Raw genomic sequence first — 21,206 nt, forward strand, 5'->3', positions numbered from 1 at the left:
CTGAACAGTACCGCAAAGCAGATGAGTCCATAACATTCATACTAATAATTTGTCAGCACCTGCTGATTTCCTTCATGTACTTTGTAGAGGACAGTGGTTTCCTAGTCAAACAAGTAAGAAGCAGATAAGACAAGCTTCATTCTGTCTGTTAGATGAACAAAGTGATAAAAGTGATAAACAAAGTGATAAAAGTGATAAAGCTGTCACTCCTTACTGAGGAGGTAGATTTCAAGACAGGATAAACAACATAACAGCCCCTCATTTTAGAAAGGTATAGCACATGTTACAATGTGTTTCCTTGTCCTGCTTTCAGTTAATCCTCATGCATATGTGGGATATCTTCTCACATGTTAAATGCAGAACCTTCTGGAGGACAATGGGTAATAAAGGCAAAACTTAAAACCAAGAGTTTTGATTTTGAATCACATTTGTAGCTCATCAAAAAGCTAAAGTCAGTGAAAAAAGACTGAATTTATGGTTTGCTAAAGGCAAGAAGCATACTTCCCTCCTTTTGGCTATCTCCAGGAGTTCTTTAAAAGACAGCTAAGAAATTAGCTCTGTAACTCCAGACAGGCCCAAGCCATGGTACAGGCTGTCTCCCCGGGAGAGACACAGGTGCAGAAGGAGTTGGCTGCTTCCCTCGGACAAGGGCCTTTGTCCAAAAGTGTTAGTAGCAAGACAACTAAATGCCCACAGAATATTTGACACACTGAGAGTTTTACTTCTACTTAGGAATCACCATCACCTTCTGTCCTCTCCATCATACACAGTTTATATTTTAAAAATACTGGCTCTGATTTCTCAGATCCCACTGTGCTAGTACCTAGGGGGTGTTCATCTGTATCTCAGTCTGCAGTGTCACCCTTCCTGGATCTCATAGCCAGAGAAGCACAGAGGAATAAAAGGGGATAGAAAATATCACCTTGGAAAAAGATCAGTATCTTCAGAGAATTGTTACAGCTACTAGCTGGAGTCTCAGCTCAGAGCTGCCAAGATGCCCCATTTAGAATTTCTAAGGTCTGGTTCCTAACAGAAAAATGACCAGGAGCAGCAGTAAACATGCCCTAGAGAGCAAAAATAAGAAACTAAAGCCAGATGTATTACAGCAGGCTTTTCCTCATGCTTGGCTCTTTACCAGTAATTCACCTGGAAGAGAGAACACTTAGAAAAGGCTAAATAGTGAACCCAACCTCCAGCAGACAAACTGTACCATTCTTTCAGCATGACTCCTGAAAAATTCAGAATGACATTTTATTTTCAAAATTCGCATGTTATTGTAATTTGAATCCTAATTCTGCCAGCTGAGTTTTTCTTTTCTCAGCATGTTTCCAAATATCCACCTCCTGTGAACAAGAAAACATCAAAGCCACAGGAGAGAAGCCAGCCTTTCATCATGCAGAATTATCAGACTCCATAATCGATACTGTAGCCTCCACGCTACAATAGTTGCCAATATTGCAGCAACTTTTACGTGGAATCTGGAGACTGAGTACAAGCTCTCAGCTATTTCCCACTATTAGCAAAAAAAAAAAAAAAAAAAAAAAAAAACTGAATTCAAGAACGTTTTAAAAACATATGTGTTCCAGCAGGACTTAATGTCACAGTGTGAATAGGAATATCTTTGTTAAGTGCTTTCCACATAAACCCTTGTGTGGACATTAGAATTAATTTTCATTGTCCCTGTTCCCCTCCCACATATAGCTTCCACCAATTCCAAATCTTAAGCCCCTATTTTGCTTTAGGTTTTGCAAGCATCGGGAAAAGAATTTCCTCCCCATAGTCAAGGTATTTGGCAAAGAGCAAAAGGAAACATTTGGAGTCAAACACACATACAAATACACCCTATAAAGATAGGGTGGCTTTCAATCATTAGTCTTTCAGTCTTTCTGACCTCAATCTTATCTTTTGTAAAATGCAGGAAAAGTAGGACTGCTGTGAAGAAAATACCAAGCACTTTGCCTGGTACATGGTCGATATTTCATATGTCATAATTCTCTTCCTCCCTTCCATCTGCTAATTCATGTTGCCAAATTAAAATACCTTCAATTACCATCCTGATTTATTCCATTCTAGATTGCAACATCTTAAGAAAACACTGTACCATTCCCATCAACATACACTTTCAAAGCTTCTCAGAAAGCAAGGCTTATCATCACTTGAGGTCTCTCTTACACTGAGAAATCTTGGTATGTCAGCATTCAACCCCGGTTCCACTAGCAGGATTCATTTCAAAGTCCATAACTTTCCCCCACTCTTTGTGTGTGTTTTTATCTCTAACTTCATTCCTGAAAGAAAGTGCAGGCTTAGAAGGGCCATACAATATCAGACTTGAGTGCAGAGGTCTGCCTGTTTCCCAAAGAAGTACTTTCACACTTGTTTAGATATGCTTAGTTGTTTTGTTGGAGAACTCTGGGTGTCACAGAGGGTCTAATCATGTACTGTGTAGCAATATGTCATCATTTAATTCAATTGCTGTGCTCTTGTGTCTTCCATGTGGCAGTACCAACCTGTGATCTTGCATGTAGGTCCTCTAGTATAGATTCCCCTCAAATACTTGAGAAAGAGCTCTGCCTGCCTTCCTCAGCACCCTCTAGAAGGGTGGAGGCAAATAGCTTTTTTTCCATTTCCCTGTATGCGCCACACTTATAATTTCATACTTGAAGAATCCTGTATCATCATTGTCCCCCTTAAGCCCTACTTCTTGCTGAAGCATTACCCACTGCAGCCAATGTTTCTCTCCTGTGAATCTCTGCTAATATTTTCATGTAATTTTTAATCAGAGTAGAGCCCAGAAAATCCTTGAAAATTCTTGCCAGAATGGCTCTTCTGAATGGGACACTCTGATTTAGTAATGACAGATAGAGTCCAGAATCCATGCATTAGTATCCCTGGATGGCTTCTTGTCAAGAAATCCATAAGTAATGCACAGGAAAGAGTCTGTCAGTCCATGACCTCTCCACCATGAATCACCACCCAGATTTTATTCACTTTTATTGTACTTTAACTGACTTTGAGTTGATTCCAAGCCCATTTCTGGCCCCATCATTCAAAATTTAAACCCCACCAATGATCTCACTGAATGGTATGAAGTGCCCCACACTGAGTATAGCTGTCTTTTAAAAACTGAATGTCCAGACTTAAGTCAAAACAAAGCAGAGCAATCTGCAAGAAGAAATTCCCAAAGTCCCCAATCAGTGGGAAAGCTTGGCTAACTTCAGATTTATTTAATTATCAAGTCAAGTTTATCTTTCAGTGGGCTCAATTAATACAACAGATTGCAAAAGGCCATTGATCACTTTGCTGAGGGCTATCTAAGAGCAAAATATCCCCAGTCACAGAACGCTTTTGTTAATATGCAGAAAGCCAGAAAACAGAGTCCAAACACAGAATGTATTGTTATGCTTCAAAGGATGGCAATAGAATATTAAGGACTGTTTCATATTCATTAACCCAAAAAAGTTTCCAAAAGGAAATGCACTCTGAAAATGAAAGTATTCCAGCCAGAGGAAATGCAAGAACTACAGCACTTCACTGATTTAAAAATCCTAAACCACACATAGTACCACAATTACATCTTAACATTTGACAAAACTAAGTATTTACTCAATAATAATGCAACTGTGCATTGAGCACTTACTATGTGGCAGGCTTATGTACTAAGGACTCCTTCCAAGTATTTGTGCATCAGAGATGTCACAGAAGTTTGGTGTTGATTTACGTACTTCATGAAGTCAAAAATAGCTTTGGCATTGTACAGGGTAGGATCCAAAATTGATGTTGATGTTCATAAATTAAAATTACCTGCTATGATGCCCTTGAAAAGCCCTCAGTATACAGGAGGCAAATAGTCTTCAAATACAAGTTTAATAATGTGGTTGTCACTTCTTGTTACATGACTTTGCTTTTTTAACACAAATGCTTCTTTCACTCTACTTGAAATTGCCTGGAAATTTAGGCAAGGTTCAGACATAAGCCATGTGTCCTGCCCAGTGTCCTCAGAGGCAGAGATGAACTGTGAAATCAAGGTTCTGGATGCAAATTCCAACTCGTTCTTCTTTGCCTTCTAAGCTTTGTCACTCATCAACACATAGAAAATGTTCAGAATAGAAAATGTTCAGAAACCACAGCCTTATCTCCAAGACAAAAATAATAGCAAAAGTATCTGACTCATATACAGAATCAAAATTCAGATGTTCTTCTGAATCAGTACAAGAATTCCAACTAAATCACCTAGAGAACTGGGCATGAATCAAATCCTTATGACTAATAAGCTGACCTCTGGCAATTAATTAAAATGTCCCCAGTTCCCATGTAACCAGAACCTAATAAATGACTTGCTATTAATTGGGGTATAGTCCAAGAAATAGAACTTTCCATTATTTCATTGGATTATTTTTGCAATTTCAATTTTCTTGTTTGCTTATTTCCCCAGGAAAGAGATTGGCATGAAGGACTCCTAACTGCCCTGTTATGACAACTTTTCCTCCTCCCTAATCAGTACTCTCTAAATGTAGTACTCCAATTCGAAGCAAAAAACACATAAAGGATTCCAAGCTTACCAATAATTCTTGGCAACAATATTATCCCTTCCAAATAGTTTATAAACAATATTCGCAGCAAGTAGAAGTCTTCAACTCAATAAATATGTTGATATCTATAATTATCTGTAAACAAATAAGACCTAAAGTCAAAAGTTCTTAGTTCAATAAGTAGCTTTGCTACTCATATATGTACTTCTCTGAGCTCAGTGTCCATTTCCAATATTCAATGACATGAAGTACTTTCCCTGCTAATTCCAAAAGAAATCAACAATTAACTGCTGTCTGAACCCCATTAGGGACTTAAGGGGTTGATGAGAAAGGTAGCATTTTGTCATGCATTGTCTTGATCTCATAAATGTGGCAAAGAAAGAAAGGGCAGATACTGAAAGGAAGGAAAAAAAAAAGCAATTCCACCTCTACAGTTGAGCAGATGCTGACCCCACTACTTTTGCCTGGATGCTCACCCTATTCTAGAACACAGCTCTAGCTCTTCCAATTGTCTTCTTCATCTTTCTCCTGGATCATAAATGTCCACCTCTGTAAGTGTTCCCTGTGCAAACAGAAAAGTTGTATTATCTTCCATCTCTGAAAATGTACATTTAACCAACACACTTTGTACCCCTCTGGCAAGCCCACCATTTCTCTGCTCCCCTTACTAACAAAACTTTCAAAAGATACGTATATAATGACCATCTTCACTTCTCCCATTCTTTCCTTAACCCATTCCAAAAAGGTTTGTTGACAAATAAAGCTTTTATTCATAAAACAAACAATAATTTCATCCCCCAATTCCCATTTCCTCTTACTCATGTTTTTCTGTTTGATAGTTATTTCCAGTTTTCAAGAGTAGTGTAAGAATACATCCCACCTGGGGTTTTGTTTTTTTCTTTAGGCTACCTTTCCTGAGTACTTATACCTCTGTAAAATCAGTTAGTATTTTATACTGGATATTTTAATAATAATTATCTCTCAAAATTTCTTCTAAGATTAAAGGAGTGTTTAATATTCTTGGATACTTTCTATCTTAAAAGGGAATATGCAAACCAGCAACTCTACCCCTATGAAGTAAAATAAGAAGAAATAAAAGACAAGATAAATTAAAAAACATACATTCATATAAAATTGCACACAGATATACATAACAATATTGTTCATTATAAGTAAAAAGTGGAAATAAATGCATAAATAAATGTGAATATACATACTGTGGAATATTATCCAGCTATAAAAATATTATGAAGTATCAATGTGTGCTACAGTGTGCTTCACCGTATAAACATTATGCTAAGTGAAAGAAGTCAGGTAGAATCAAAAGATTGCATGATTTCATTCATATAAAATGCTCAAAATAGGCAAATTTATGGGTGTGACATAGGTTCATCGTTGCCTAGATCTGGGGAAGGTGGGGAAGTTGGAGCAGTATTAATGGGTACTAAGTTTCTTTAACAAGTAATGAAACTGTTCTAAAATTTGATGGTGACGATGGTTTCATAACTCTATGAATATACTAAAATCTCTTGAATTATGCATTATAAGTGGGTGAATTTAATTATTTATCAATTATATCTCAGTAAAGCAGTATACAGTAATATAACCAGTCATAAGGCAAGCCCATAGCATGGATCCTTGTTGTGCTATGCTGAGAATGGCACTTCACTCCTGTGGACATCCTCCAAAATCCCACATGATAATTAAATATAATGCAGCATCCTTAAAGGAATCTTAGAATAGGAAACACACACACACACAAACATTAGGGGGAAAATTAATGAAAGCTCAGTAAGATCCAGAGCTAACTCACTTTATATAACTCCATATAAAACTATCAACAAGTTCATTAATGGGACAAACATGTCATGCTAAGGAAGAGATTAATAATACACGGGCTTTGGTGTGAGACATATAGAAACTCTTTGCATTATCTTTATAACATCTTAATTAATCTAACACTCTTCTAAAAAAGGCAATATACAAATGTTGGCTAATAGTTTCAGACCTTTTATTAAGAATCATAGCACTATTAACACAGATAGTAGTTACTAATACAAGATTCCTCCTCTTTATTCTGACTAGAATAAAGAACACAAACTGTTTCTCCATGGAGCACACACATGAAGAGTGGTACTTGTGCCCACTTGTGGAACTATAATCTTAATTTTAGCAATCAGATAGAAATCTATCCAATTCACATCTTTAAAAATGAAATTGTAGAATAGAATCTTTATCTAGTTGCTAAAGAAGGACTGAATCTGAATTCTTTTATGAGAATTTCTTGCCATTCATTGTATTATTTAAATACAGTAAAGAGTAAAAGATATATGGCCGTGCTTAACATCAAAATTGCCAGGTGACCCTCACCTAAGAAGATAACCCTTAGCCATGTTGGTCAAGGACAGAGGCCCATCCTGCCAAGATCCACCAGTGCCCACCCTGCTCGTCTCAACCATCTCTCAGGGCAGTCTCCCTCTTTAAACATCATGTTTACATCAATTGATTTTCACAGACTCATTTGCTTGCTGACAGTGTACTCTGAACAAATGGCTGCCTGCTTCCACGTTGACTAAAATGGCTCCACAGAGCTGGGGTTTTCAGGACTCAGCACTCTGCCCTGCAGCTCATTTGTAGTTCATTTGGCAGCAGTGTCTATCCTTCTGCCCTAATACTGCAGGCCAGATACTCCTCATCACCTCATCATATACATATAACATCTTTTGTAGTGGTTTTCACAGCTTCCTAGGGAAAGAACTCCACTTCTTTACATGTTCTGCAATTGAAACTTGCATGCTAAGTTATTTCTTGGCTCCATAATACAACCCACTAACATGCTTCCAGATAGTTACACACACCAAATCTCACCAGAGACAAACTTTCTGTCTCTCTGTACCTTAAGATTTTGGCAAGGGCAAGAAAGTCCTTGCTAAACACACTTCTAGTCCAAATCCAGACCAGTAGCTCTCATAGAACCCAAACTTCCTGCTGTCTGAGCATTTGTCACACTGTATTGTAACTGCCCACCAGATTTAAGATGCACGAAGGCATTGGCAATATCTCTCTAGATCACTGCTGAGTCATCAAGAGCCAGCATGTTAGTACACACAGTAGGGATGCATGGAACAAATGGATAAATTCCTTCTCAATCATTACAACAGCTGCAGGTATAACTGTGGCCAAGCACTTGCTGAGCATGTGTGGCATTCTGGGTTCCAACCCCAGTACTAAAAAAAAAAAAAAAATGCTTTGCCAGGCTTGGTGGCATGCCTGTAGTGTCAGCTACAGTCTGAGATAGGAGTTTGAGACCAACCCAGGCAGCAATAGAGACTTCATCTCAAAAACACAATCAAAACAAAATAAAACATTGCGGTGGTGCACACCTGTAATCCCAGTAGCTCAGGAGGCTGAGGAGGAGGATCATGAATTCAAAGCTAACCTCAGCAACTTAGTGAGTTGCTGAGCAACTCAGCAAGACCCTGTCTCTGGATAAAATATTTAAAAAGAGCTTGAGATGTGGCTCATTGGTTAAGCACCCCTGCAACAATCCCCAGTACCAAAAACTAAAATAAAATAGAAGCTGTATGATCATTCCCCAATTTGTCATGATGTTTCTGAAGACTTGTAAGCCTTAGCACAGAGAATGAAAAACAATTGCCCAATTTCAAACCTACATTTTCATCACTTTATTTTGGATCAGGAATAACAGCAGAAATAAAATCCTAATAACCACAGTGAAATTAATTTGGCATGAAAAATCATCTCTGGAATATTTTCTTTCTAGGAATTTATTCTTATACTGAGAAAAAGCTGTTAAAATCTAAGCAGGAAATCTATTAAAACTTGTGGACATTTTAGAATATGATTAAACCTAATCAAAGATATTTGAAATAAACTAAGAAAATTATGGGTGTGTTTGAATATATTCACTATCATCTCACTGGAGACAAGTTTCCTCTTAGTCTTAGATACATCATTGTTATCTGCTTCATTTTATACCTCCTTAAAATTCTTCTATTTCAAACAAAAAGTTTAAATATATCGAGGCTTCATGTTACTAACATCTAACCTTCATTTAAGAGAGATTTTTTAATATTAAAAAATAAAACCTTTGCCAGATTCTTCTCACAGTACATTGGAATACTAAAACTTAGAAAATGATCATCGTTACATAGTCTGAAATAATGCCTTCCATGCCCAAATTTATTCAACTTTTCTGAGGCCTGCTTCCTGTCACATGTTGTACTAAATCCCTGAGAGCAGAGAAGTGAATATAAATTTACCTCTGCCCTGAAGAATCTCACCATTTGTTGGGAGAAATGAACAAATACAGATCATTGCAATGAAATGTTTGGTGGTGATGTCAAAATATACATGGGAGGCTACAGAAGCACACAGGAGACAAACTACTTGAGACAGGTTGTCCTTTTATAACACAATGAAAGTTGCTCCCTGCATTGATATTAGTGAAAAAATGCAGGCAGGTGTTACATACAGATTCAATGTTTCACCTGACAGTTGTAGAGAAAAATGTAAAGCCGATGAAGTTCAACTTTTCTTCTGAAATTTGGTAGCAATAGATGTGTTGGGTTTATACTTAGAAGAAGTTAAATGTTTCGATGACCCTAATGGGAACAACACAGTAAAAATCTCCTTGTTGAAATGCAAAAGACTTTCATGAGGGGGTGGGGGCGGTTGTTTATGAAGGAAAGGAGCATGGCCTTTCCCTTGGATGGACTTGGGTTTGAATAACACTCCTGATACTGCACGTGTGTTTTTTAGAGAAGTTGCATAAACTCTCTAAAACTTCAACTTTCTAAACTTCTTTATATGCAAAATAAAGCTAAAACTAATTTACCCATGAAGTTATTATAAGCATTTAATAAATGCTAGTTATACAGTACTTATCAGATTACCTGGGCCATCTTTAAAGGATTCAAATGTGACAATAGCAATCTAATTGTAAATCAAGGCAAGGATTCCAGTGTAGGATCCTTCCAGTATAGGCAGGGATTAAAGCACTGATCCCATGATAGAGGATCTGGAGTACTAGACAGGGGATAAAGACAGGGCTGTGGGTGACCCTGAAGATTATGGTGATGATGACAATGAGGTGATGACCACCATAGCTCCCCTCAAAGCTCAGAATATTTGTCACTGAGTGGAGTCTTGGATTTCCTAGGACCAACTAAAATATTTATATACAATCTTAAAAGTCTACTTCAGAAAAATCAGGTTCCAGTTAGCCTGCAAACTGCGTGGATACTCCCAAACTCAAAAAGAACTCCGAATCACTGGAATGTGTCATCTGGTGTTATGTGAATCACATCTTCCCAAAGAACACCTTCGCTATTCCAGTGGTAAAATATGGATGGTTAGTATATTCTAGGCACTGAGTCAGAAACAAAGTTCAGCCAGCAGTGAGTGGGATGGGATGGGACAGCCTGGGACACATTCTTGGAGAGCAGAAAGAGTTTGAAGACTGGAAGCAGAGCAGACACTGTACCTTGAAAGTAGATGGATAGCTCACCAGTGTCATTGCAGGGAAGTAGGAGGAAGAAGAGTGATTCAAAAAGGAATGAAGGCTGTGTGCCCATAGGAGAAATCTAGGAGGAAATTCCATTTGGAGAGCTGAGGAAGGAGGGAAGCTATCACTAAAGATCAAGAAAGAAGAGCAGCAAGAGGGTAGCATTGTTCCACAATACAGAACTCATGAGGATTTCTTAGATGGGATGCAAGAGGAATAGTCAAGTGTCAGACAAAGCCCAAGATCAGAAGACTCAGAATGCTGGGGGAGCAAGGCAGACACCCAGCACAGGGAACCAGGGCTTCTATTACCAGGTTTACATATAAGGGTGGGAACCGAGGAGATATTAATGGCAGAGTAAATCTCTAAATGCAAAATGCTTATTTCTACACTAAAGAAAATTTAAAAGCCATAAGGGCAGGATAATCCCCCTCAATGCCAGAACAAAACGGTAGCTGCTGGTGAGGACTTTGTTGCAGTAGTTGAAATTAAAAGCAATGAGGGATGAAAAAGATCGGTTCATTCTATTTTGATAGTTTTCACATTCAGCCCATCTAGGAAGTTGGGCCTGAGGAAACTGAAATCTTTCAAACTCTATGAGAGATTGAAAATTTATTTTTAAATGTATAAATTGTTGCTTTTAAGGAAAAGCAACCAAAGACGATCAGTAGCATGATTTTCATGCATCTCATGTAGATGAAGTATTATGGTCCTTTATATTGTCATAAATTAAAGGATAACATTTCCATGGTGTTTTACAGTTTTCAAGTCCCAACACACTCATTATTTCATTTTATTCCTCAAAAACCTTATGAAGTAAATGAAACTTTATGAAGTAAATGAAATGATCAGGCAAATATGCAGATATACAAAAGAATACACAGATTAATGACTTAAGGTATTAAAACCTCATGTGGATCAGACCCAGATAATGTAACTCTGAGTACCGTCCAATCCCCAACATTTTACTGAGAACTGAGGTAAGAGAAGAATCTGTTAAATTATGCCCTTTGATAATCTTATCCCTGGTGACATTGGATATTAACCTTCTTCTACCTATTGTCCCACCTCTTATGCTTTGCTTTATGGGGGGGGGGGTAAAATTCCAGAATTTTCCTCTGTCCTGCACCTCCCTCTAATCTGAAATGAATCTGAGCAATGAGAGGAGCAAAAGCTTGGGATTCAGGCTGACATGGATTCCAATTCCAGCTCTAAGATTCCACAACTTGTTTTCTATTATTAAAAAAAAAAATGGTAGCCACTATTATTGTGGAGGGTAATTAAGCTTTTTGAATGTGATAACAAATGTAAAACATCTGGTACATAGTAGACATTTAATGACCATTGCATTTTTGCCTTCTCTTTTTCACACTATTATGTTACCCTGTTTGATTTAGGAAGGCAATATTGACTACATTTTGCAGATGAGCTATAAGAAAGATAAATTCTTAGGACCACACAAAAGGCAAGAAGAGACGGACTTGGACCTTTATTTCCTAAGGCTCATCATTGACAATTTCAGTGTCTTGTCCTAACATCCTCTTAGTCCAACTTTAATTCTAGCTGGTACTATAGTGGATGGTCCTTGTCTACAGACAACATCCCACTTTAGGCATCCCCTATTCCCTATGTATCTCCTCTTCTCTGCCTCAAGTTTCTCTCTAACATCCCTAGGAATTCCCAAGCAAGAAATTCATGGAAATACAGAGGGTTTCAAATCCCTTTGGGCACCTTTCAAGAAATGGGAGCAGACTGCCAGTGGATAAATGCCCCAGACTCTCTTCTTTCAGACACATGATTTGTTCTGAAATGCATTGCGTTTGGTGGGCTACATTTTCCTACAGAGTAAACCATCTCAATAGCCTTCCCTATTTTGACTTTTCCTCTTCTATCACATTTTTCTTACATCCTCAATCCTGCTTTCTGGGTTCACCTCCCAAATGAATGACCTACACCTGAGTCCTTTTCTCAGACTTCATCTTGGGAAACCAAAGCTTGGGTAGGGAGAGGGAAAACTATTTGGCTTTGCTCTCATTGATGTTTGTGCTGCGTTTTCTCTTTTTCTCCACAGGTCACCAAGATGCTGGCAGTGGTTGTAATTCTGTTTGCCCTTTTATGGATGCCCTACAGGACTCTTGTGGTTGTCAACTCATTTCTCTCCAGTCCTTTCCAAGAAAATTGGTTCTTGCTCTTTTGCAGAATTTGCATTTATCTCAACAGTGCCATCAACCCAGTGATTTACAACCTCATGTCCCAGAAATTCCGTGCAGCCTTCAGAAAGCTCTGCAACTGCAAGCAGAAGCCAACAGAAAAGCCTGCTAACTACAGTGTGGCCCTAAATTACAGTGTCATCAAGGAGTCAGACCATTTCAGCACAGAGCTTGATGACATCACTGTCACTGACACTTACTTATCTGCTACAAAAGTGTCTTTTGATGACACCTGCTTGGCTTCTGAGGTAACCTTTAGCCAAAGTTGATTGATGAATTAGACAAAAATGGACCACAAAGTAAATGAGAATCCGTGCAGTTATTCACAAAAGACAGAAAACAGCCAATGCTCAAATGTGAAGAGAGAGCAGATAGCCTTTCCACTGCTCTCCCAAGTCCTGGCCCAAGGCACTTTAAACCATGAGAATGATTCAGATTTTTCTTCTTACAAAACTAGTATCATAAAAATATGGGAGCAGATCTGTGAAATAGCTAAATGGGGAAAACTAAGAGTGTGGCCCCTTTTGTTTAATTTGGAAAATCAATTTTGTATAAAAGTTTCAATAAAATTCACACATCAAGTTAGGTGGAGTGGCACCCACCTGTAATCCCAGTGGTTCAGGAGGCTGAGGCAGGAGGATCCTGAGTTCAAAGCCAGCTTTACGAACTTAGAGAGACCCTAAGCAATTCAGAGAGATCTTGTCTCCAAATAAAATATTTCAAAAAGGGTTGGGGATGTGACTCAGTGGTTAAGTGCCCCTGGTTCAATCCCAAGGACCAAAAAGAAAAAAAAATCCAGACATCAATTTTAAATTATTCGTAATTATGTTACCAAATGTGAGCCCTCCAAATTATTTATATACTTGGTAATTTGGCAACATGCAGATTTTTAAATGTTTTCATTAGGTATTTTACTTTAACAAAGTTCAGTTATTTCATGAATATCTGAAAGTATAGGGTAATATAGGGAAAAACATTTATTCATTGAGTAAAAATGATATTTCTGACCAACATGTTAACTATATTAAAAATGTTGTTTATAAAATTTGGAAGTAATTTTTATATCTTACAGAGTAAAATAATCATTAAACTTTAATGTAAAATAAACCTCAAAATTATAAATTGAGGAAGCATATTGATTTGATTTGGAGATGAACCAGCTCTTATCAACTATTTAATGCTCCTAAGTGATGGATGGGGCAGGAGCAATATTCACATTAAATAGCCGTGAACACACAAACTAATATACAATTAATATTGACATATAACAGCCAACACAAGACCAAGTATTAAAAATAAGGTTTTAACTTTTTCTCTGAAACTTTTAAGGAAGAAAATCCTTTCTGAACATTCTTGTGTATAAACTACTGAGCCATGTCAAGAGAATCCTTCTAACTGAATCAAGCATAAAAGTCTGAAACATTCTCAAAGTTATAGTTGTTATTCCAAGTCAGCCAAAATCTGGCTATTACACTTCAAGACAAGGACTCCCCCTGAGCATTGTAGTCTATGGATTTTAACATGTCTGAAATTGTCTTTTCTTCCTGTCTGCTTGTCATTAGTAGTTTTTTGGTTGTTGGTTTTTTTTTTCAAAATCTAGTGACATTTTGTTTACCGATTCTAAATCAAAGCAACGTGAAAGTCTATTGATTTTATTTTTAATTGAGTTAAAACTGATATCATCCTATCATCAGTGTCTTATCTTTATAGTTTTGACTTAGACCTGCTATTCCAGGGATTATTAGACAAGTGTATATGTGACTCTTCCCCGGACATTTGTCAGCCCTGCTTTAATACCTTTTAAATGACTCACCTACTGAGATTTGGTCAATCAGCATCTCCAAGGGTATAAACTACCTGTGGTGATGGTTCAGTAATCACTGATTTTTTAATAACTGGATCTAAAAGTACCTGTACTTTTAAGCACCGCATAGACTAGCATCTTCGCTCTACAGCCTATATTCCTATTTCATGGAGATTTTTCTGGAACCTAATTGCTAATGATGACTACCTGTCTCCACCTTCTGTGCTAAAATACTACTTCATGGAGAGTCTGTCGTCCAGAACCTCATTCCAGAATATGCTTCTGAAACTTTGCCTCATCTACTCCAGGAAGACATTCTATCATTGTATCAGTAAGTAAATGCAAACAAAGATTTATAGAAAAATACCCTAAAGTCTAACTGCATGTCACTGAATAATCAACTTTAACTGAATTTTCATCCTGGATTAAATATTAGTCTTGGAATCATATAAGTAGAACACTAAAGTGACCCAGTCCCAAATCTTACAAGCATATATGCAAATGCATACAAATACATACACATGTGTACATAAATTGCTTAACAAAGGGGATTGGAATATATTAGACTTTTTTCATTAGGGCAAAGAACCAATATTATTGAGTATCTATGTCTTAGGCATGGTAGGGTAAGTACTGAAATCAACATTATCTTCACCACAGTATCACTAGAATTGTGATTTCTCTGATGATAAGACCAGGAATCAGGCATTCATTCTCTAAATAGTATAGCTACTAAGGAGGACAAATGGAGAAAATATGTTTTCTTTTTTAAAGCTGACATACTAATTAAATTCTTATGACCTGATGGCCTAATTACACACACACACACACACATACACACACACGCACACACACACACACACACACATCTATATATATAATATCTTTGAAGAATGATAATATCAAATGTTGAAAAAATATGAACAGTTTTACTTGATATACAGAACATAATATACTTCTCTGACATTTTGAAATTTAATAAATGGGCTCAGATTTTCCATTTTAATTTTTAAAAAGTTATTCACTAATAATCTGTTAGTTTTAGACTATAAGGGAAATTCAAAAGAATGCAGTTCATGCTGTTTTATCTCTTAAGCAAATGCCATTATAACATTAAATGTTCCTGCATAATGTCCAATAGCAAGTTGGATTTACACAGAAGAGATATAACATTCTAAAATATTCTTTACCACACTAAACTAAATCACAAAGTGTTTCCATAAATAATTAAAACAATATGCTGTTGCATGAAAAATAAAGTGGTAAATAAAAAACTGTTGGTGGAATGAAGTAATGTTATTAAGAGATTCCCTTAATAAAATTCCTTGAGGCATTTTATTATTTCCAACTTTATTAATTAATTGCTGAGTATCATTGGTTACATCTTCCACCTGAAGTATGTGAATATAGGGTAAAGATCATGAATAGGGCAAGTGAACATAAATTCCCTCTTTGGATTTCTTCATCAATATTGTGAGTATATTTCTGAAGTTTAACATACAACTCAAATACTCTCAAAGCCAAGAATAAATAGAAAAAGTCCAAACTCTATAATCACTCTTAAAGAGATTAAATAAACAGAACCAAGCACCTTGATAATCAATGAAAAGAAATGACTGATTAGAGCTAAACTAGAGAAGTCTCAGGACACTATAGCTATAAAAACCTAGTACAGTATAACTAAGTCTTAAGTGGATACTTGAATTGTTATATTTCCAGACTCTGTTGGAATAATAAGGACAATGTTTTGGTAAACGTGGGTTTACACAGTTTGAGACTGCTCTTAAAAAATGAGTTGCATCATTCTACAGTTTGTTAAATCTGTAAACATAATAGAAGAGAAAGACATTAACTTTTTAGTAGAAAAGATTTTAAATGAGTAACCTGCGATTCTACAAATTGTATAAATATATTCAGTATTATTTTTGCCTCTTGACTGCAATTCACAGAGGGAGTGGAATATTTGTGTATGAAATAAGGAAACTAGATGTAAATCACTGAGCACTCAGGAGCAAGGAGTTCATCCCAAGTTCAAAGAAAATTTTTTCAAATGTTTGGAATCATTTGTTCCCTTACGAAGGAGGGCACCATCATAAAAATCTCTAGCAATTTATTTTCTGTTTCTTTAGCTGTCTACAGTAAATAGTCATCAAAACCAAGATTTGACTGAGCAAATTTGTTGTCAGGATAATACACAGGAGGAAGTCCTATAGAGCCCTGTAGTGATGGGTATTTTTTCCTTTTCTCCCCCTCCCAATCAAACGCTCCTCCCTCCGTGAGCTTTACTTTTCTAGGAGCAGAAAGATTTATCCAACTTCATTCAAGACTAAAACTGGACATCAAATATATTAAGTAAAACTCTTAAGTGTTCTTCAAATTTATTTATGTATGAGAAAAAGTCTTTCTTTGAAAGTTTTTTTTTTCCTAAATTACTTTTAAATTATGGGAAAAAAGTGATGCTTCTGAAATTTCTATTAAGGATGTCCTCATTTACATGATAAGACTCAGGTGGAATTGAGCTGCTTAAAATAGCCTTTTTTTTTAAACACAGAACTAGGCACAGGTTTTGCATTTCATAGGTTTCAGTCAAAAACCAACAGCAGGACACTCAATAGATGCAAAACTGCTAAAGGGACCTATGGAAGAAAACAAAAGGTTTTTTCCATCCTTAAAAAGCTCACAATCCAGTAAGAGAAACAAGACCCATGTAATACCACCTCAAAGATATAACTGTGGGTACTAATTAGAATATGAGTTGGAGATATTAGAAATACATTTTAAGGAAGCAATTATTAGTGTATTTAGCAATGTTTTAAGATGATATCATATACAGATCATTTACATATTCTGATTCTATTTTATAAACTATAATTAGAAAATCCAACCATTTTAATTTTTAACTTCACTGACCACAAATAAGACCTGATAATATTTTCCTTGTATGTTTGGTCTATAAGTTATGATCTCAAATCACTCAGGACCTAGCCTCATTACAAGAGTTATACTTTGGGGAAAAATTTTGTTACTGAGATGACAAAATAACTCCGACTATTGACATAGTCAGCACCAAATGAACTTCACTAATGCAAACTAAATCTATGTGGTTCCTATTTTAATATTCAAATAATCTCTTCTGACAAAAGTAATCATGAATGTTTTTACACAATATCATCAGGGCTATTTACATTCTTCCACGCCAAGCACATTCATGGTAAATTCAATATAAGTTGATTGATTTACATTTTGGGAATTACATCTTGAAAAAACATTTTTAAAGGCCGGATAAAGTAGTACAGTAAAGATAGCACATTGTCCAGAACCTTCAAAGCTGAATGTAGCAAGAAAACAAGATCGTTTTAATGGCCAATAAGCAGCAAATCCACATAATGACTGCCTACAAGTCCTCATGGAGGAACATCTAGGTCAAGCCCACACTACAGACTCTCTACTGGAATAATGGAAATGCAAGCACTTTAAAAATTATAAAAGTTAAAAGGATGAGATAAACAATAGAGTCAGCTTGAGCTCCTGCAATCCTATGAGTGATTATTTCATTCTTCAAAGAAGAATGGCCTTAATTCTTTTGCATGTAGTTGTTCTGTGCCAGAAAAGAACATGAACTCCCTGAAAAAGAGCTGATTGATAAAGATGGACCCTTTTCAGGAAGAAAAAAAAAAAACAGATGCAATATGACAGTAGAGTAAAATTCCACCTGACCAGAGGTCTGAATGCAGATGTCTGTAAGAATACTCTATACTCCTGCAACAGCAAAAAGATACCCCAGTAAGAAAGCAGAGTATTTACGTACTAGCCCAGATCATAAACCACCCCTCCCTGCTTTGATACACAGAATTAGCTGGGAGCTCATCTTAAAATGTGCTTTTTTTTTTTTTTCAGTTTTCTTTTTGTCCCCGACACTAGAGATTTTCACTTACTCGGTGATTTTGATGCCTATAGTTCTCTGAGCACACCTCAAAAACCTCTGGTTTCTGAGCCCCCATGTGGAACCTCCAAGGCTTTTAGTTATCCCAAAATTTATAAAGAAAAATTCCTTGAGGGCAAGTCTATTTCATCTTTGAATTCTACAAATTATCTAAACTTGGATTATGTCCCTAAGATTCTGTTAAATGAGTAAGTAATGAATTCCAAACCAAGAAATGTATTCTAAAATTGTGATGATGCCAAATTTGTCCATAGATCTATCTTCACAACAAAATAACTTGTTTGATTTGTTTCTATTTCTTAAAATGGTTCTACTGGCTCAGTGAAAGGTACTACATTGCATGCCAGATGATGGTCAGAACAATCTCTTACGCAAATCAGAACAATCCCTTACGTAAATCATGTGGGACAATTTCAATAGCACTCTCATTTCCATAACCTAATTTAATAATGAGAAAAAAAGGAGAGTAAAACTTTCCCTCTTCAAGAAGATCACTATTTAGGGAGAGCAACACTGACACAGAGTCAGATAATAAAATCAAAATACGTAATTGGAAGCCAAACTGTGATTTCAGACTACAAACAACTGAATTCTTCAGAGGGAAGAAGATTTCAGGGAGGCCTGGAGTAGCTAAGAGAACTTTCTAGAGAAACTAGGGTCTCTTTCAGGGATGGATTGATTTAGATAGTTAAAGGAAAGACAATCCATGAAAGAGAAATAAGACAAATGCGGGCAGGGAAACACAAATAAATCATGTTCCGTGCAAGTTCAATTCAACAGGGATAGACGAAGGAAGGCAATTAGTTGAAAGGAAAAGTAAAGGAAGGAAAGGAACTACCTGTACTTGGTGAAAAAATATTCACTCACACCCAAGAGTAGAAAGTAGAAATGTATATAAATAAGCTATGTTGATTTCCTGAACTTTGTGAATTTCATCTATTATCTATAGAAAAGATAGTATACTATTTGTCTTGTAAGTGTTAAATTCTAAAAGTATTCTTGTAGTCCTAATTTTCCAAGTGAAAAATACATATGTATCTCTTTTCTATATTATATTGTTATCATATATTGAAAAGTATTTATACATGTGTATATTGTTCAGTGGTCCTTGGCAACTCTGAAATTATCTGATTATGCCAAATATAGAGATCAGAGCTAGCTTGGGGACTTAGGCCCTTTGTGAACCTAAACTTCAACAATAAACATGAAACTGAAAAACACATAGTGTTAGCTTCAGATTACTGTAACAACCTTGACTTGCATGTTGCTTATGATGTGCCTCTGAATGTCTTGGCTTCCTTCTACCAGTTTCAGAGTGTTGTGTGCTGACTGGCTTCATCACTTGGGAATTATTAACCATTGCATCCTTGTGGGACAGTCTTCTTTAACAAAGTGCAGTATTATGTGCTCTACCATGGGAAACTGTGTATCTGCTTCAATATATGTATGGCAAACAATAAAGCATCAACCTGAAATATTTGTCTCTTTCACTTTCTTATCCCTCTGAATTGTTTCATTTTGGGTGATACTCAACCCTAAATCATTTGACCAAAAGATTTCATTTTAATTCAGTAGCATCCATCACATACCAAGAATCCTGGGTTTGTAAAATAAGCAATGCACAAATATACTTTAAATTTTTATAATTAATTTAATGTGTATTAGAACAAATATGACTAGCTCATCAAATCCATACCGAGTTTCATTAATGTTGATATAAATGAAGGCAAAATTCATATGGGAAGTAACAAGAAGTTGAAGGCTGGGCAGCACTTTTCAAAGCAATTGCTTCAAATGTCTCTTACTGTCACTTTTTGGACAACAGCAAATACTAAACTCTAATACTTGTGGGCTATTGTAAAGCAGATTGTTCCACTGCCTTTGTAATTCCAAATAAGCTTTGACTTGCCTGGAATAGGTGAGATAGAAATGCCTGGACTATAAAGTTTAGCTCTATGTAAAAGCAAACTTGTCTGGTCCCTGGGCTACTGCTCTGGTAGATTTCATTTGAAAAGGTTCATTTGGGTCTGGTTAAGGAGATTCCTGCTTAAGTAAATCCCAAGCTTTGTTTGAATGAACCCATTCTTTCACTCTTGAAGACATGGGGAAAATATAAAATATACTTGAAACATTGTAACATCCAGGGAACAAGAGAAGATTCTTTTAAATGCCTCAAGCATAGTCCTATCCCTAATACTTCCAAATAATTTTTTCTTATGTTGCAATGTGCAGCACCTCAAGCTCTATAAATTTTTCTCGGTTTTCTCTGATAATTAATTTCATGGGATTTTTTTATCGAATATCATATCACTCTTTCCTAGGACTTCTAAAAATGCTACAAAATCAATAAGAGTCTTTTTTCTCCCCCTCACCACAATCAGCAAAGCACAGTACCCAGAACATAGTGGACCATCCACAAACCTTTGTTAATGATTGCAAACAAATGGGTTTATTAAAGAATTAACTTTAATAAGCAGGAAGCACTGTATATCACATATAATAATCACAAAGGGTATAGATAGCATGTAGACACTGAGAGATCTTAGGTCTCCTCAAGATCTCCATTTATTTGTGTTAACCTTATAATATCTTCCACTTAATGATTCTGTAAAGGAACATCTGTGCAGGGGAACTGTGGACTAGATGCACAAAGAACACACACACACACACACACACACACACACACACGGCAGGTGCAGACAGACAGAAGGATGGGAGACAATAGGAATACCTATCCTTCTCTGCAGTCATCTTTAATAACCCCAAAATTAACATATTACCCACCACCAGCGATTACACTTTGACCAGTATTCCTTTAACCCTGAGTGTTAGCTAACTGAGATAAGGTCCAGGTTAATGCAAACACAGAGCCTCTCTCCTTCAATGGATGTCACTATGTTAAACCAGGTAGCGCATCCACATAGTTATCTTAATAGCCTCAGCAGGGAATAGCTGGGCATTCCATTCAGTAGGAATCAGGGCGCCCATTACAGCTCCCCACCCCCACCCCCGGAGTTTGCTCACCTTGCTCACCGGGGAATGCTTCCCTGTCTATTTCCATGGACAGAATACCTACATGATTCAATTATGTCCCCTGTGACATGAGGATCCATGAATGTGTACCCACTTCACAAAGCTGCCCATTCTACTGATAAAAGTTGACATAATGTAGATGTATCTATGCAAATCACAA

The 21,206-nt window shown here is 36.5% G+C and overlaps 1 protein-coding gene across 1 annotated transcript in view; it reads left to right on the top strand.

The window, feature by feature from the left end:
* The window catches only part of Trhr (thyrotropin releasing hormone receptor), a 41,054-nt gene extending 21,574 nt beyond the window's left edge, over positions 1–19,480 (top strand). Inside the window, exon 3 of the mRNA XM_046464928.2 lies at positions 12,128–19,480. Coding sequence (XP_046320884.1) covers positions 12,128–12,535 — 408 coding nt within the window. The 3' untranslated portion in view covers positions 12,536–19,480. The remainder of the gene's footprint in view (positions 1–12,127) is intronic.
* The last annotated feature ends 1,726 nt before the right edge of the window (positions 19,481–21,206 follow it).

The sequence above is a fragment of the Marmota monax genome, unplaced genomic scaffold, assembly GCF_021218885.2.
Source record: "Marmota monax isolate L192 unplaced genomic scaffold, Marmota_monax_Labrador192_F-V1.1 WCK01_AAM20220418_F8-fsc00003, whole genome shotgun sequence".
Lineage (NCBI taxonomy): Eukaryota > Metazoa > Chordata > Mammalia > Rodentia > Sciuridae > Marmota > Marmota monax.